At 37.2% G+C, this 19671-nt stretch overlaps 1 protein-coding gene across 3 annotated transcripts in view; it reads right to left on the reverse strand.

Annotated features, from left to right (window-relative positions):
• Positions 1-1627: 1627 nt before the first annotated feature.
• The window catches only part of LOC126483791 (endoplasmic reticulum metallopeptidase 1-like), a 237637-nt gene continuing 219593 nt past the window's right edge, over positions 1628-19671 (reverse strand). For 2 of the 3 annotated variants that reach the window (XM_050106960.1, XM_050106958.1), the window contains 3 exons: positions 7844-7962; positions 7308-7483; positions 1628-2138 (listed from right to left, as the gene is read on the reverse strand). In XM_050106960.1, coding sequence (XP_049962917.1) covers positions 1974-2138; positions 7308-7483; positions 7844-7962 — 460 coding nt within the window. In that variant the 3' untranslated portion in view covers positions 1628-1973. The remainder of the gene's footprint in view (positions 2139-7307; positions 7484-7843; positions 7963-19671) is intronic. The other variant, XM_050106959.1, reaches the window with a different exon arrangement.

Genomic DNA, 19671 nt, shown 5'->3' on the forward strand with positions numbered 1-19671 from the left:
AGTTACGAGGTGCATACCCGCTCGCCCAACCTGGGCATCCAGTGTGAACTCCCGCGGACCTTCATGGTCGTACATGCTACCAACCCTATTCTGGGTGCTGACTCCCTCGGTCATTACAGCCTATTGACTGTTACAGCAAAGCACCATTTACTTGACAGCACCTCCAGCAGGATCGTTCGCTGCAGTCCCACCCCGCCATGTGCTTTGGCATGAAACAGCTGGCAGTTTCAGACCCATTTGCTCAGCTCCTTTCAGAATTCCCCCTCCTCATCCATCTACGCAGCACCCCCAGAATATTCAGCATGACACTATGTAATACACTGCCCACTGTGGTGATTACCATAAGCTCAATGCCCACACCATTCCTGGCTGTAATCCAGTCTCACTCCTCTGTATCTACAATGACATGACCTCAGGAGCTACTATCTTCAGTAACATAGATTTCACTAAAGCCTACACACGAATCCCAGTTGCCACAGAGTAATTGAGAAAACAGACATAATCACACCTTTCGGCCTGTTCGAGAGTGCATTCCTGACATTCAGCCTCCACAATACTGCACAAACATGGCAACGATTTTTGGAAACATCCTCCAGGGTGCAGCAGGGTCTTTTGCCTACCTAGATGATATGCTTATCTGTTCCAGAGGCCCTCTGAGCATCATCAACACCTACACGAAACTTTTTGCCACCTACAGAAAGCTTAAATGATCCTCAACATGGCAAAATGCGTTTTTGGGACAAGCAAGGTCAAATTCCATGGACACTTAGTCTCTGCCGCTGGCTCCCACCCCCTCCCCAAGACAGTATAGGCAGCAGCAGTCTTTCTACTCCCTACTGCCTTCAAAGGCCTCCAGTATTTCATTGGCATGAACAACTCCTTCTGTAACCATCTTAAGGCTGTTAAGGACGCCACTGCCACCCAAGAGCCACTTACAACAACACTCCATGGCAATAAAAACAAAGGGAACAATCTGGCCCCTTGGACCCAGGCCATAATCAAGAACGTCTACAAAAAAAAAAAAGGAAGAGAAAAGATGGCCTAGCTAACATGGCCCTTCTGGCATACCCCCACCCAAGTGCCCCCTCTCGCAATAGTGGCAGATGCAAGACAGCTATTGGAACTGTCCTATAACAATACGTGGACAATGTCTGGCAACTGCCCATTCATTCTGAATTTCTGTAGTATGTGCATGCATTTTGATGTATCGCTGCCAAGGAATAGAGTGTATTTATTCTATACTTGCAGTCTCAATCATTTTATCTGGAGCACCTTCACCTGGGTCTTCTCTAAAATTCTTTATGAACACCACATGGCCATAATGCCCAATCTGTAATCGGATGAGAATATAGTAATTCCAGTGTTACTCAATGCACAACTATGCCGTGTAACCATGAAATAATATATTCCATATTATAAACAAAATCATGGAAATAATCAACTGAACATGTAACTAAGTATAACACTGCACAACCATCCTACAGTGATTCCAAATAATATACAGTCCTGTTACTGTTAAGTGATCAGTTAAAAGTGAAAAAGTGTAGAATAAGCATCACGATTCTAGTTACATCACAAATTAAAATCAAGAAAAACTAGTCACAAGTATCAAAGCAGTCTTCATTTCTCATAGACCATATACAAAAGCAACAAACACTTCCTAGTGCTATTTAATATCAATATAAGTCATAAATTTTCTATACACAATTGTCACATGGTAAATCTGTGTTAAAGACAGTACACAGTGGCTAAAATTCTTAAAACTGTGATATACCTAATAATCAAGATGATTTGCTTCAACTGCATTATCGCTTCTGAATCCTGTTAATCATTACACTATATTATCTGAAAAAAAAAAATATCCAAATACACCTCCAAATTCAGTATGTACACACATCGTCAAAAATTCACTGTAAAAATAAACCACATATAGAGGACTTTCTTTGGAAGAACTGTTAACACTCAGCACAATCTTAAAACTGCCAGTGCTTGTATGAAGATGTCCATGCCACCACTTTGGCATAATCTGGAAATTTACTCAACATATCTCTGAAGATGGGTGATATCTGATGACCAGATGTCATATACTGTCCTGAGAGTGCTAAGTCAAGAATAGTATCATTTGACAATGACTGCACCTGCAAAGAAGTTGTAAACATGTAATAATTATTTCTGTTAGAAACTTAACAAAATGACAACAAACATACAATACCTTTACTCGAGTATTTGACTTCAGGTACAATGAAACATAATTTTATATTATATGCAAAACAGATTAACAAGTCAGTAACTGAAAATTGCAACAATAGTTTCATCAAGAGCAAAAATGACAACTGAAACACTCAGGAAGTATATGTAAATGGCATATTACGACTGAAAATATATTCACACAGTTACAATGCAGTGCACATAAGCACTCAGTATGAAATAACTATTGTGATTCCCTGATGACCTCAGAGCTGGTGCCTGGATTGAGGTCCAGGGTAGTATAAAACAGATGATTTTAATGGCAAATAGCTCCAGGGAAGCCCCCCACCCCATCCCTAACAAAAATTAAAAAGTACGTTATTATCTGTTTTGTTTGATAGCTTGAGTAAGGCAATAATACCCTGCAAATGTTTTACTGCTTTGATTGATTGATTGAGTGATTGATTGATTGTTTTATTCGTCCACTCCAACATTTTTGTACATAGTTACAAATTGATATTGGACAAGTCAATTTCTGACAGATGATGAGATGAGACACCAATTAATGTGATGATTATGAATTGCATATCTACTATGATATAAATAAGTTACAAACACAAAACTGTAAACAAATTTATATATACAGATTGCTATCTTGATGCTCTTCTCAAGAACTTATAACAGTGTTCTAGTTAAAGAAGCAAGAGAATTTTTAATGTTTTTACATCATTATGTTGAGCATCACTTACAATTTTTTAAGGAAACAAATTTACATTAAATCATGACTCTTTTCTTATGAATTGACAATAATTGATCTTATTAATTATAAAAGCAGAGTAATGTTTACAGTTTTTATGGCATCTTCACGACTATAGTTTATAGCTTTTGCATTGGTACTAAGGACACAAATGTAAATATTAGAAAATATTTACAATTTATATGACATACACTAACAGTGATTATGTTACTGACTGAAGTGTTTGACAGGAACCCATACAGATTTTAGAAGCAACTAGCTTCTATATATTTAAGATTGTATATATTCATCAGCACTATAATAGAGTTTATTTAAAATATATATTTCAGAGCCATTTCAAAATTCCTTAAATTTTTGTGTCTTAATGTATTGTAACTTGTTCTAAAGTTTCTCCCTGCTACTAGAGGCTCATCTCGTCTAAGTTTTGTTTTTGCATATTCACTCTCCAGTTCCATTTTGTAGAGTGTCATACATATGAACTGTTTCATTTTTTTGCACTAGTTGGTCTTCAGTGTCTGTTATTTTCCTAATGAAATATATAACTCCCAAAATGTACAAGGTGTACAACTTTGCTTCCGCCGATTTTTCCCCAACATTTGAGGCTTTAATGAAACAAATTGGTTACACATGTATCATTCAAAGTATTTTCCATCGCTGGCCACTACTTTCTCCCATCTTTCGGGCAATGTACAAATCATGTGTCGAAAAAATTTTTCATCTTTTGAAGAGATCCACGAATCGATCCAATTTGTAATGTCTTCATGAGATCGGAAGTCTTGGTCAGCCGGGCCATGTGCCACTGATCTAAACAGGTGATAGTCAGAGAGAGCAATGTCTGGAGAATACGGTGGATGGAGTAGGACTTCCCATTTTAGCATTTCCAAGTATATTTTGATCTCTTTTGCAACATGGGGTCCAGTACTGTCGTGCTGCAAAATCACTTTATTGTGCCTCTCGATGTATTGCGGCCGTTTGCCTTTTAATGCTCTGGTCAAAGGCATTAATAGCATTCGATAACAAACACCTGTGATTGTTTCACTTGGTTTTAACACCTCATAGTACACAATGCCAAGCTGGTCCCACCAAATGCAGAGCATGATCTTGGAGCCGTGAATATTCGGTTTAGCAGTCAACATGAAAGCATGGCCGGGATATCCCCATGATTTTTTTGCGTTTAGGGTTATCACAATGAACCCATTTTTCATCCCCGGTCACAATGCAATGCAGAAATCCCTTCTGTTTTTGCCTCTGAGTCAACTGTTCACAAACACACAAACGCCATTCAATGTCTTTTCGATTCAGTGTGCTGCTCCTTTCTGAATCATGCCCATAGCCTTGAGACGTTTTGAAATGACTTTCTGCATCACTCCCACTAATCGTGCCAATTCTTCTTAAATTTGACGCGAGTCTTCACTCAGCAATGTATCCAATTCCGCATCTTCAAAAACATTCTCTCTTCCACCACTACGCCGGTCTATGACATGGAGTGATCTGTTTCATGAAATGGCCTCCCCAATCACCATATCTCACTCCGTGTGACTTTTTTCTGTGGGGATACATTAAAGATCTGGTGTATGTACCACCTCTACCACGTGATGTAGCAGAGCTCCAGGAGAGAAAACAGGAAGCAACTGCTACAGTCGACGATGCCATGTTGGGACATGTATGACAAGAATTCAATTACCATATTGACATCTGCCAAGCCACTCATGGTTCGCACATTGAACATTTGTAAAAAAACTTTCAAAGTTTCTCTTCAAAATGCAATATGTATGACACTGTACAATGTTTAGTTCTTGTGCAATAAATAATTTAAAGTTTTGCTGGGCTTTGTGTAAACCCTGTATTTTCAAAACGCACTTGACTTAGTATCACACCTACAGTTATTACCAAAAGTATGTTCAAGTGGGGTATCAGACAAAATATATAACTGGGCTGAGAATTTCTTGATATGGAGGACACATCATGTTATTTTGAATAGACAGTCATCTACAGATGCAGAGGTAGCTTCAAGTGTACCCCAGGAATTTGTATTGGGTCCCTTACTGTTCATGTTGCATATTAATGTCCTTGCAAACAAGGACTTTCCACAGATGATGCAGTTATCTACAATGAAGTACAGTCCACATAAAACTATACAAGTATTCAGTCAGACCTAGACAAGATTTCAAAGTGGGTCAAAGATTGTCAATTTGCTTTAAATTTTCAAAAATGTACAATTGTGCATGTCACAAAATGAAAAAAAAGAAAAGAAAAAAATCCTTGTGTCCTATGAATATAATATTAATGAGTCACAGCTGGAATATGTAAACTCATACCAATACTTGGGCGTAACAGTTAGTAGGGACATGACATGGAATGATCAGGTAGGCTCAATCGTGTGTAAAGCAGGTAGCAGACTTCAGTTTATTGATAGTGTACTAGCCAAATGCAATCCATCTACAAAGGAGACTGCTTACAAAGCACTCATGATACCCATCCTAGAATACTGCTGAAGTGTGTGGGACTAGCAGGGGACACTGAACATACACAGAGATGGGCAGCAAGAATGGTCACAGATTTGTTTGACCTTTGGGCGAATGTGACTAAAATGTTGAAAGAACTGAGCTGGCAGACTTGAAGATAGATGGTAACTAACTCAAGAAAGTCTACTGACAAAGTTTCAAGAACTGGCTTTAAATATTGTCTCAAGGAATATACTACAGTCACCTACATTTTGCTCCCATAGAGATCGTGAGGATAAAATTAGATTAATTGCAGCACACACAGTGGCATTTAAACTATCATTTTTCCTGTGCTCTGTAATACCCTGTAAAATACCCTGATAACTGGTACAATTTGACATTCCCTCTGTCATGCACTTCACAGTGGTTTGCAGAGGGTAGCTGTAGATGTAGATGTAAAATGAACTACCATTGACTGATGTGTGGCATACAGATAAACCTAACAGGAAACAGTATTTATACTAGATTTTGAGCTCTTGCCCTTTCTCTAGTAAAAGTATGCACATTTAAACACACAACCACACAGACAACCAAATGCACAACCTGATGGCGAGATTCTTGCCACGGCCACGGGTGTGTGAGGTGGGTGTCTGTGTGGTTGTGTGTGTCTGATGTGTGGCATACAGATAAACCTAACAGGAAACAGTATTTATACTAGATTTTGAGCTCTTGCCCTTTCTCTAGTAAAAGTATGCACATTTAAACACACAACCACACAGACAACCAAATGCACAACCTGATGGCGAGATTCTTGCCACGGCCACGGGTGTGTGAGGTGGGTGTCTGTGTGGTTGTGTGTGTGTGTGTGTGTGTGTGTGTGTGTGTGTGTGTGTGTTATTTTACTAGAGAAAGAGTAAGAGGTCAAAAGCTAGTATAAATTCTGTTTTCTGGTTCGCATTTCTATGCCCCACACATCATTCACCTATGGGTGAGTGGACATTATTCTATCACATACCTCAAACATTTTTGTCTCTATTGCTCTTGAATGGACTGAAGGAAATGTGGAGAACATTTTGACACAAGATCAACTGGTTTCAGAAGCTGTACCTAAGTTACTGCTACCTGCCTTGAACTGATGGGAAAACAGATGAGGAAAGGGAAGGACTTCTAGACATATTTGTTGACTTAAGAAATGCATTTGATTAAGAATCAAGGTGACATTTACTGCAAATGATGTAGGAAAACGGTGTTATGTATGGAAGCATATTCTTAAAACATATTCAATGCTTGTTTCAATGAAATTAATTTTTCTTCAGGTTTAGTGGCTCATTATTACAGAAAGATGAACGAATTTCTTCATCAATAATTCAAACCCTTATATAACCCCAGAGACAGTTAGACACAAGTGATACAAGCCATTACTTGGGGTACCAAACTGAGAGGGACACCAAAGGCACCACAACTGTAAGATTTCTGTACAGTATGTACCTCAATTAGTGGCAGCTTGGGACAGCAACTGAGTGCAAGATTTGTGTACAGTGTGTTTCACAGTTAATACTGAAAACTAAAAAGGGTGAAAATGTATGGGGAAAAAAAGGGCAAGGGGAGGGAGTGGGGTAGGGGCAAATGATAAGTTGCACATGTGAAAAACATTCTTTATCCAGTCCTGTCTTGCACAACAGTTCCAGAGTTTCTTAAACACTGTCTGAAATTAAAAAGAGAATGTAAGAAGCATGGAGTTGTATTGGATGCTTTGACAATGCATTATTAATAGGCCAAAATAGTCAGACAAGTCTAAAATAAAAGCTAGACAAAACAAGATGCTACCAACAAAATAATGCCGTTGCCTGAAAATAATACTCTCACACAACCAACTGATAAGCTACAATGAATTACTGAGATAAAATCCATTTGTTTACCTCAAGGTCAAACCAGAACTGCCACGGTGGGCTATCAAGTCCGCGTCCATAATGAATAAAATATGTTGGACGATCATTCCAATTTGGTTCACCAGACGTAACATCTTGACAAAAACTCCATCCCAGGAGCTTAACTCCAGGTTTAGGTGAAATATGTAGCTGCATATGATCTGGACCTAGAACAAACATACACAAAATATGAAAGAAAACGAAGTCTAGAATGATTCGCACCAAGTAAATATAAGTCCTGGGTAAACTGTGTAACAATTTAGCAAATTATGAAATTCTGAAGCACTGACCAACTCATCTTTGGAAGAAAAAAGTTCAGCCTCTCTCTGTATAAGAATCCAATATCTCAGTGTTGGTTGAGATAACTAAAATGACCAACAAATTTTAAATGTTTATCAGAAATGCTACCACTCGACCATATAATACTTAAACTGAATGTTTTCATCGTGCAAAATGGCCATTCTTACATTGCAGAAATGTTCAAAACTTCTTTAAAATGTACTCGATCTTAGTTTTATTCCTCCTACCTGTGGCATTGAAAGTTAATCTTCTTACAGATTTTGATAATGATTTTGCAGACAAAAGTTCCAGTTTTGTTGGGTTATGAATAACAGGAGCAGGACTTGGAATCCAAAGTGTATGTTTGCTGTGAACATAGAGATTTTATAATCATCTGGTAAAATACAGTATTTCAGAAAGTGTCTAAATATCACACAAAAACAGATGTTTATATGACCATACAGATGTAACAAAAGACACTACAAGGAATCACAAATACCAAATGGTTATCATATTTTGACATTTCTAGATCTTGCAACTATACAAAACAACATTTGGCATAATTCTCTGAGAATTAATAAAGTCCTTATTGTGAAAGTATCAGCAGACAATGTTTTGAAAAAGTATTGATGGATTATCACCAACCTGTAGTGCACTATTTGAGACACTGTGATATTTATGAAAATATTATTCATATTGTTTGACATCCAGCAGTAACATTTTTCTCATGAGCTGTCATTTTAACACTCTTTATGATAGATACAACCAAAATTTCCATAAATACTTTACACCAAGTGAATTAAATTTATTTACATTAACTGAATGGATCCAATGGGGACGAAATCAATTAAAAGCAATTACATTCAATGATTTCAGTGAAATCCTACTCAGAAGTGCTGAATATACTCCGGCACATATTTTCAACAGTCATAACATATGCCATTATTTCATAACCCTTTCAAACAATGATCTGTTTCATAACCTCTCCAATTTAATAAACCGTTTTAGTGCACTGAAAAGTATGTATAAATTAGGAATCTGTGATCACTAATCCAATAAATTAATGTTTTAACATCGTGAAACATGTTTCAGAAATAATGAGTGAGACTGGAATTAATTTTTCTCTGATGAAATTAAATAGAATGTGAGCATATACAGTATTGTTGATATTACGAACTGTAGTTTCCATGGTTTAAATGGAAAGTGTCATTTCATTAATGGAATACACCGATACACATTACAATGCATGCTTCTCTCTATCAGCAATCATTTATAGGGTGTTTTCTTTCAGAATACTGGAATAATTTCCCTGGTCTTATTTTGAAATACTGTGTGATATTGAGCAATGTTCGCATTTTTCTTTATTCTCTTAAAAAATGTAAGTTTTAATTCTGACTTTGGTGTTCAGTTCCCACATGCGATATAATTCTACTGTACTTGCCTTCTTTTCCCAAGTTCGAGATTGACTGTGATGACTCGACTTACATCTAAACAATTGCTTCAGACAAAACTCCTTTGAAAAGTATAACCTAAAATTGTATGAAACAGAAATTGATTCTGATGTAATACGGGGTGCGCCAAAAGTAATAACTTATTGCAACTCATTGAAAATACTAAAATAATCATATTTGTTTGTGATGATTATAAATACAAGTGCCACAGCATTATGTCATTCTAGGGCTACAAATAACCAAGAACAACTTCAACTCACTTTACTTTCAATGTGATGGAGGTCCACCACATTACGCAACAGCTATGCAAAACTACATTGATGAGGTATTTAGTGGGAAAATTATTGGATGGTGAGGGGTAATAGAAATGTGACCCAGATCTCCTGACTCTACAGCACTGGATTTGTTCTTTTGGGGTTATCTTAAAGATAAAGAGTATGCTACAAAAACCACAAACACGAGAAAATGAAAAAAGCTATATACAACACTTTTTTAAGACATTGATTGGGTATAAACAAGTATGCCTCAGTGTGCCAGGTCATTTGACAAAATTTATCAACAAAGATGGAAAACACTTCAAGAAAGAATGTTATAAATAATCCTGCAGCTTCAATAAAGTGCTCAGTTCTTCCAGTATTTCAGTTGTTTGCTTTGTATTCAATCAGGTTACTACAGTAGTGCTTTTGGCCTTTGTTGTATTGTTGTTGTTGTTGTTGTTGTTGTTGTCGTCGTGGTCTTCAGTCTGAAGATTGGTTTGATCCAGCTCTCCATGCTACTATACTCTCTGCAAACCACTTCATCTGTAAGTACTGCACCCAACATCCTTCTGAATCTGCTTACTGTAGTCATCTGTTAGTCTCCATCTCTATTTTTACCTCCCACACTTCCCTCCAGTGCTAAATTGGTAATCCCTTGATGTCTCAGAATGTGTCTACCAACCAATCCCTTCTTCTAGTAAGGTAGCACCACAAATGTATCTCCTCATTAGTTACATGATCTACCCATCTTATCTTCAGCATTCTTCTGTAGTACCACATTTCAAAAGCTCCTATTCTCTCCTTATATAAACTGATTATCATCCATGTTTCACATCTGGTTACACTCCAGACAAATACTTTCAGAAAAGATTTACTACACTTAAATCCCTAACACTTAAATCTACATTCAATGTTAATAAATTTATCTTCTTCAGAAATGCTTCTCTTGTCACTGCCAATTTACATTCTATATTCTCTCTACTTCAACCACATCAGTTATTTCGCTCCCCTAATAGCAAAACTCATCTACTACTTTGAGTGTCTCATTTCCTAATCTAGTTTCCTCAGCATCACCTGATTTCATTTTACTATATTCAGGGTGTATACGTAGACAAGATAAAAAAATTCCCAGATTTTTTCTGGGTCTCCTGGTTAAAAACTCACTTTTTTCCACATGAAAATATATTTCTACCAAGGTGAAAATATACTTTTTCCGTGATAAGCGGCAGTGTACTTTCCCTCAGAGCTGTAAAACCATCAATCCTTTGAATGGTAAAGGTTTTATACACCAGCAAGAACTTTCCTGCAGGTCAGAAAATGAATCTCGGCAAGGGAAAAGATCTCTGATGTGCAGCAACATGTGCGCTGCATATTTTCATATTACGATATGCTGCATATTTTCATATTACAAACGTATAAATTCCAATTCCACGTTAGTTTCTAAAGAACTGAAACAGACATTGCAATGCACTATTGTAAGCCAATCATAGTTCATGTCATGTGATTTGATCAGCCAATCACAGCAGATATTCAGAGCATAGGACATGTGATGTAGTCAGCCAATAGTCACACCACTGTCAAAGTAGTGTGAACGCATAAGTAGGAAAAGTTAATGATTTAAATTGATGTATATAGTGTAGCTACAAGAAAAGCTAAGCTTACATATATAATATTGGTCTCGAAGATTAATTAAAGAGAAGCTACGCTTTCACATGTAATATTGGTCTTTTTATTAGCGTTTGACATTAATGTCTGGTCTTCTGGGCTCAAAATTATTCCAAGTAGCTGGTCATGAAAGTTTTAAGTTTTAAGTGAGAGTCAAACGCTCCGTGATTTAAGTTCACTTTGCGTAAAAGAAAATTTCCTTTGAAAATAATGCTTTTCAAAGAACCATTCACCATATTTTCCCGCGACTTCTTATACATGGGTTCATTTCAGCAGCTGCCAGGGAGCGCTGAAAACAGGCGTTACTGCCAGTGGTCAGCTACGATGATGTAGGAAGCCTGTATGTTTATACACATACAGCATTAAGAGATCTTCCATGATGTCATAAAAGAAATAGGACATCAGAGGAAACTCCAAGAGCATAGGAATTTTGTAAACCATACTAAAATGCATAAATCGGCTTGAAGGACACACTCATATGTCCAGATTCACGATGAAGTAGGCCCTAGCCAGATATTAAGCTTTTCAGTGCACTTTTCGGGATGTAAATTTTCTTGGAGCACAAGTACTGTATTGTCTCAAGTTTGATTCTCTATTATAGCATAATGCCATACGTAGCAGATTATGAAAATGTGCACTTGAATTTCAGTGAACAGTTGAAACTAGCCAATAGGGTGGAATGAAACATTTCGTTTCTTGTAAATTGACTGCATCTGCGGAAAAGACTAATAAAAGCCAAATTTACTTAGGAAATCAACAAAAATAACTTCATTGTTGTGCAAGGCATTAATGCTTGTCTGCAAAAACCATGGAAATTAAATAAAACCAGAAAACTGAAACTAATAAACAGCCTTCCGTAGTTATGTGAATGTATTTTAATTCACTTGATAGCTCCCAGCCACAGAAATCCGCATTTTGTTTTCATTTGACGTGTGAACTGTACATGAAGAGGAAATACAACATCAGGAAACAGCAAAAATCACTAAACGTAAATACGGGTCGCTAGCCCCCCCCCCCCCCCCTCCCCCCATTAAAACCCAGACTGCTCTGCGCATGCGTGAATCTGGCAGCTCGGGCACACAACAAAAAATTTTCTGTGTACCATGACTGCTTCTTGCTACTGCTGCAGCCACACTTCAAGTAGCCAGAAGTGGGAGAAGGCACTGCTCATAGGCAACTCAACTGCACGTGTGCATGAGACCACTGGAAACTGCTCAAAACATACCTAATGTAAACAGTTGTGACAACATGCTGATCGGAAGCAGTTCGCTGTTACGAAGTATTTCACGGTCTTCGTGCTAAAGGCTTTGACACATTTTGCTGTTTATCTGTTCTTATCAGTCAAAATTACAAAAACTTAATGAAAGACTAAAACAACTCTAGAAAATTCCCAGGTTTTTACCGGTTTTCTCCCAGATATCCCGGAGCACATATGCCCTGATATTCCATTACTCTCGTTTTGCTTTTGTTGACGTTCATCTTACATCCTCCTTTCAAGACACTGTCCACTTCATTCAACTGTTCTTCCAAATCCTTTGCTATCTCTGACAGAATTAAAATGTCATAAGTAAATCTAAAAGATTTTATTTATTTTCTATGCTTTAAATCCTACTCCAAATTTTTACTTTTGTTTCCTTTACTGCTTCCTCAATATACAGTTTGAATAACACTGGGGATAGGCTACAAACCTGTCTCACTCCCTTCTCAATCACTGTTTCCCTTTCATGCCCGTCAACTTTTATAGCTGCCATCTGGTTTCAGTACAAATTGTAAATAGCCTTTTGCTCCCTGTATTTTACCCATCTCACCTTTAGAATCTGAAAGAGTAACCCAGTCAACATTGTCACATGCTTTCTTTAAGTCTACAGATGTTATAAACATAGGTTTGCCATTCCTTAAACTATATTCTATGAGAAGTCGTGGAGTCAGTATTGCCTCATGTATTTCTACATTTCTCTGGAATCCAAAGTGATCTCCCCTGAGATCATCTTCTACCAGTTTTTCCATTCTTCTGTAAAGAATTCATTTTCATATTCTGTAACCATTACTTATTAAACTGGTAGTTTGGTAATTTTCACACCTGTCAGCACCTGCTTTCTTTGGAATTTGAATTATTACATTCTTCTTGAAGACTAAGGATATTTTGCCTGTCTCATACATGTTGCTCATGAATGAAAGAGTTTAGTCATGGCTGGCTCTCCCAAGACTATCAGCAGTTCTAACAGAATTTTATCTACTTCCAGGGCTTTGTTTCCACTTGGCCTTCCCTGTATAAAAGACATTTCTGGTCACAACAGAAGATTGCTTGAAATTGGTCACCTCTATTCATGCTACTCATTTTATTTATATTTATTACATGGGCTCTCATTGTAACATGAAAATATTTGCTTTTAGTTTTCTTTTTAGAAATCCTGCCAAACAGTATCAATATTTTTGCAGAGGTTGAAAATACTGCTTCAGTTGTAAGCTTCTTTTTATTTTTCAGTAGTTAAATCACAATCAGTTTCACACTCTTACACGACCACCATGAGATATTATACTGAAAATAAACAAGAGACTGGAGCTAATAATAGTTTTTACACACAATAGTAAACATGAAAAAGCAAAAAAGAAGTTCTGTATAACATTTTAGAAAACAGTGGTTGGGCTAGTGACACCAGACAATACAATGGACAACTGTCTGAGTAAGGAAATAGGCTATGAACACCCGGACACTTACAATTTGTGCTGTGACCCTGAGCACTGCAGTGGATGAGTACAGGATGCAGTGCATCACCAGCAAGCCCAGAGCACAGAGCAGTGTACGCAAAGTGAGAAGAAAACCGGTAAACCAGAGTGGCAAAAGTACTGCCATCTGTTGACAGGAAGAACAACGCAGGGCCAACTAGCCTGGCAATTCACAATCTGAATTAGCGATTTACATTCAAAATGAAAACAACTGTTACATAGAGAGTTACATGAAAGGCGTTAAAAGTACACTATGAGTGATAAAGGTACCTACTGAACAGGGGCAATACAGAGCTGTAGCAAAACTAACTGGAAGCCAGCGATGTAAAATTTGTGCGTAAACCGTAAAACAAAATGAAAATTTTTCCCTTTCCACGAATGGCATACAAGTTTTTAATTTAATGGGGATATATATCGCAACATGTAATAACACACCACAGTCATGAATTAAAAGAACATACATTTGTGCCACTCCTATTAAAAAGCATCTAACAAAATCTTACAGTCCACACTGTTGAAAACTACTACACCGATGAATAGCTAGCAGCAATAGCACTAAAGGTATGCATTAACAGCAGGATCAATTTAAAACCTGCTAACTAAAAGTTGATGACTCAATGAGAGTTATCTAAGATAAGTCCAGAGACAAATTTTACATCATGAAAGATAGGCAAATTTTAATTTAATGAGGACACAGATAACGGCGTACAATAATTCACCATAGTCATAGGATAAAGAATGAAAAATATACAAACTTCTATTGAAAGAGGGCATTTTACAGCTATGTAAAATAAACTGGGTGGACCTTGCAGTCCTCACTATAGGGGTTAGGCATATGCCATATAGTAGCTACACCTAATTAACGGCCATCAAAGCAATGGCAAAAACACTGACCCAGTTAAGAAATATAAATTTTTGACGTACAATAATCATAAACCAGAAGGAGAAGAAAATGAGGCCGGACGCCGCTTCAAAAAAGAAAAGTTACTCAGCAAGATGGTGTGCTTGAGTGAAGTTTGTTAATTCAAAATGTCTGAAGGATCATGGTTAATTCTGCAGATAATTTCTATTTCCTCCAAAATACATAAAACTGGACCCTTACATTGAATATGTAGGATACTGCAATTCATTTTTGTATCTGAAATGGAATGATTATGAGTCTTCAGGTGGTTATTGAGGGCAGATTTAGAATTGCTAAGGTACTTATGCTCTCTGAACCGTATGCCAAAGGAGAGGCCAGTTTGGCCTATGTAGGTGGAAGGACACTCACTACACTGGATGCTATAGTCACCTAATTGTGCATAGCAATTGACTTTATTGATCAAGTGGTGCTTCAATAGGTGCCATTTGCTGATCCTATCAGATATAACACCTACATATGGGATCCTGCAAAAAATTTTAACTACTGAAAAATAAAATGAACCTTACAACTGAAGCTGTATTTTCAATCTCTGCTATAATTCTCAGTTGTGTATGTTCCTCAGACAGGATTGTTAGTATTAACATTTAATGGCAGTCCGAGCCACCTTCTGTTCGCAGTGATGTAACAGGTTTTGTTGGGGCTAATATCCACGAACCAATCCTGCAAAGCCTGATATGACAGGATTTCTCATCTTGATTTTTACACTTTTTCCTAGAAAAGTATTTTAAGCAACTGAGATATTTCCATCAAAGCATGAGGCCAAATATTTCGATTCTGATAACTGATTTTAATTAAAAAGATGTTTTAATTACTACTAATTAATCCCAAAAATTGATAAAGATACATTAACAACTCTCGCCTAGGCAAAATCCCATTTCAGTTTTGTAATCATCTGTAAAATGTAGTTATGGGATAGTGACATAATCACAATCAGATAGCATTAGTATCACACGCACAAGGTGTAAAAGGGCAGTGCATTGGCGGAGCTGTCATTTGCAGTCAAGTAATTTACATGAAAGGGTTTCCAACATGATAATGGCCACACGACAGGAACCGACAGATTTTGAATGTAGAATGGTAGTTGGAGCTACACACATGGGACATTCTGTATTAGAAATCACTAGGGAATTCAATATTCTGAGATCCACAGTGTCTCATACATTATCTCTCACCACAGACAATGCAGTGGCTGGTGGCCTTCACGTAACAACCAAGAGCAGCAGCTTTTGCACAGAGTTTTCAGTGTGAACAGACAAGCAACAAGGACCGCAAAAATCAATGGGGATGTACAATGAATGTATCTGTTAGGGCATTTCAGCTCTTTTGGCCCAGTTCAAACTGTTTGTTGGTTAGTTATGTCTTCCACAGATCATTTGATTGATTCTTTTATAGAAATGATGTGGAACAAGTCAGTTTACAGGATTAGTGTTAACATTAATAAATACATTATCATTTTATTCCCACTCACACAACTATACTTGAAAACAATTTTTTCTTTTTCTTTTTACTGGTTGCCAGTTTTTATGTAGCAATTCATCAATGGAATTGAAGGAGTTATCCAGGAGAAATGATTTTAAATTAGATTAAAAACATGTTTCAGTCCATGTCAGACATTTTATGTTACTGGGCAAATGATCAAAATGTATTATAAAAGTGATCTGTACACAACCGGAAACAGCAATTTGTAAGGGTGTCCACAGGATCATTTAGACACTTCATAATTGTGACATAGGGTTTGTTTAACACCAGAATAAAAGAAGCAACCTCAGCTAAAGGGGAACAAGTTGTAGGGACAGTCCTGGAACAGTATGCTTAGTTAGGTAGTTTCAAATTCCATGGATCAGTTTGGACAGTAAATTATAATGATGTGAAACGAGTCACTTTTACATTCACATCATAAATGAATTTGTACATTTCATCAAACAATGAAAAATCCAGGATGGATCATAAGAATACTGAAAAGGAAAGTTGCTACTCACCATACAGCAGAGATGCTGAGTCACAGATATGCATAACAAAAAGACTGACACAAATAAAGCTTTCGGCCAATGAGGCCATCGTCAAAAGTAGATGACTGACACACACACACACACACACACACACACACACGCACACACAAACGCGTGTGTACACAAATGTAGCTCACAGGCATATGACTGCAGTCTCAGGCAACTCAAGCCACAATGTGAGCAGCAGCACCAGTGCATGATGGGAGTGCGACTGGGTGGGTGTAAAGAGAAGGCTTGGGTGGAGAGGGATAGTAGGGTAGGGGTGGTGGACTGTGCTAGTGCTGAAGGTTAGACGGACGGCAGGTGATCAGCATCTCCACTATATGATGAGTAGCAATTTACACATATGGTTACATGTTGAACATTTCTAATGTTTTTACATTATTCGACTTTTGGAAAAGATATACAGATGTGAGTAAGTGATTCCTACCCACCATCTTTTACACATTACAATAACAGAAATTCTTCTTCATGCCAACAAAGAGAGTGAACTTTTGAAAGTACAATGTAAATGGATAGACAAAAAAAATTTACTCACTACACAGCAGCAGGAAAACACACATATAACAGGTATTAGAGTTTGCAAGCTTTCAGAGCCAGTGGCGCCTTCTTCTGACTCTTGACACTGTGGATCTTGGAACATTGAATTTCCCTAATGATTTCCAATACAGAATGTCTCACATGCGTAGCTTCAACTACCATTCCGCATTAAAAGTCTGGCAGAAGGGTTAAAGGGGAAGGAAGAGAGATGAAGGAAATGGACTGTTGAGGTTTAGGAAAAGGTGTAGATTTTGGAAAAGTCACCCAGCACTCTGGGTCATGGGAGGCTTAACGAACAGGTGACCGGTGAGTCTCTCGACCCTGGGTTTGCACTGACTTTTCCGAATTCTGCCCCTTTCCCTAAACTTCACAGTCCTTTTCCTTCACCCCAGAAATTCTTCTAATGAATAGAAGGAGTTGTCAAAGATAAATTTTCTCATTTTGTTTTCAAATTTTACTTAGTTGTCTGTCAGACATTTTATATCGCTGAGTAAGTGATCAAAAATTTTTGTTGCAGCAGTGTGTACTACTTTTTGTACTAAAGACTTCTGTTATTGTAATTATGTATATCATCGTTCATTTTGAACTGTAGTGGATTATTTACAACAAAATTCATAAGGGAATAAATATACTGTGAAGCAGTAGTCAGAATGCCCAGTTCCTTAAACAGATGTCTACAGGATGATCGTGGGCGAGCATCACATAATATTCTTATAGGACATTTTTGAGCAACAAACACTTACTTTGTTAAAGGCGAGTTCCCTCAGAACGTAGATAGGTCACAGAAAATATCAACTGGCACTATTTTATTATTCAACGCTTGTAAAATTTGGTGAGTGAACATGCAAAAGGCATATTCAGTACAGCATCTCCCCTGAAACCCAAACTGATTTACTGAGGACATTATTGATGCTAAGGTGAGATAGTACTCTACAATAGAACACCTTCTCCAAAATTTTGGAAAATAAAAGGTACATGTGTGCATGTTTTCAGGATGGCTCTGTATTGTTTTTGCCTAGTTCAGAGGTGGCAGCAATGGTGCACTAAAATAGGTCAGTGCCTTTCACTTGTGTTGTTGTTTACGCATGAAAGCGTTCTGCAAAAGCTTTCATCTTCTACATTCAATCGCAACTACCATTTCAAATATAAAATGGATCTGTGGGTCTACAACTCTGGACAAACAATGGCCACAAGATAAGTTTATCCACACAATTATTGACTTTGGGATTTTGCACTATCAGTGGGGACTTGTATTAATGCTGTTTCAAATAAACATATTTTGGAAATTTGTGGTAAGGTCTATAGTACCAAACTGCTGAGGCCATCGGTCCCTAAGCTTACACACTACTTAATCTAACTTAAACTAACTTATGCTAAGAACGACACACACACACACACACACACACACACACACACACACACACACACACACACACACGCCCAAGGGAGGACTCGAACCTATGATGGGGTTAGAAATGGTGACCGTGACAACACCTCAGATCGCGCGGTAAAAAATAAACATAGGTAGAGCTGATACATCAGTGCTTTTGTTTGTATATTTTATGTCACATATTTCAGTTTCACACATAGTTGGTTCAAGTACTCCCAGCTGTGGTTTTGATAAATGGTGTTACAATATTTCCTTTGTTTTATATGAGAAGATGTAAATGTAAAATAAACAGTAATTTATTGTAAGACTTCCCGTTCATAAAGAGCAGAGTGAGAACAATGATTGTAAATACTGAAAGTACTACTGAAGTCATGAGTTATGCATGTGACCATCATTAATGATTTTTAATACAATTCTTAAAAAGCTGATAGGCTGCAAAAAGTATTCATTTGATGTTAATGAAACTCCTTTATTTTCATGAAGCATTTCGGGTGTAGCCTATCATCAGATGGCCTGCTGAATCAATAACACATCTTTATATTAAAGAGAATGGAAATGCATACAGAAACATACTAACACAGGCCAAAGGTTTACAAACTAAATTTCATACTTTTTATTTTTATTTATTTATTTTACAGAAACATGTACCAAAATACAACATAATTACAATGCTGTGAAAAGGAAGTCTTTCAACTTTTAAGACCAGGAAGTTACTATATTCACATAACGACCCACATCTGATCCTTTATGTACCTGCATTACTGGATTTATCTAATTTTTCATCCATATAGAAATAATCTAAGTTTTTTATTTGTACAGAACCCAACCTGCATTTTAGCCCTTCTACAGGCATTGACAGTTTTGTTGCACCAGGGGCAAAAGTGTGACATGGAAATATGTGCAACAATGTCTTTACATGAAATTGTCCGCTTGTCCATTTTATTAAAAATCTTTTTGCCTAAAACTCAAGTTGTTTTTTCTGTAAAACCTTTAGCTGGGTGACACGAGTCAATCACAATACTTAGATCTGCAGTAGTTGACTTATGATAAATGTCTGTATTCAAGCTTTCAGCCCACTATTGTGATCTGCAGATCTAGGAAATTTAATGAACCCT

The sequence above is a fragment of the Schistocerca serialis genome, chromosome 6, assembly GCF_023864345.2.
Source record: "Schistocerca serialis cubense isolate TAMUIC-IGC-003099 chromosome 6, iqSchSeri2.2, whole genome shotgun sequence".
Lineage (NCBI taxonomy): Eukaryota > Metazoa > Arthropoda > Insecta > Orthoptera > Acrididae > Schistocerca > Schistocerca serialis.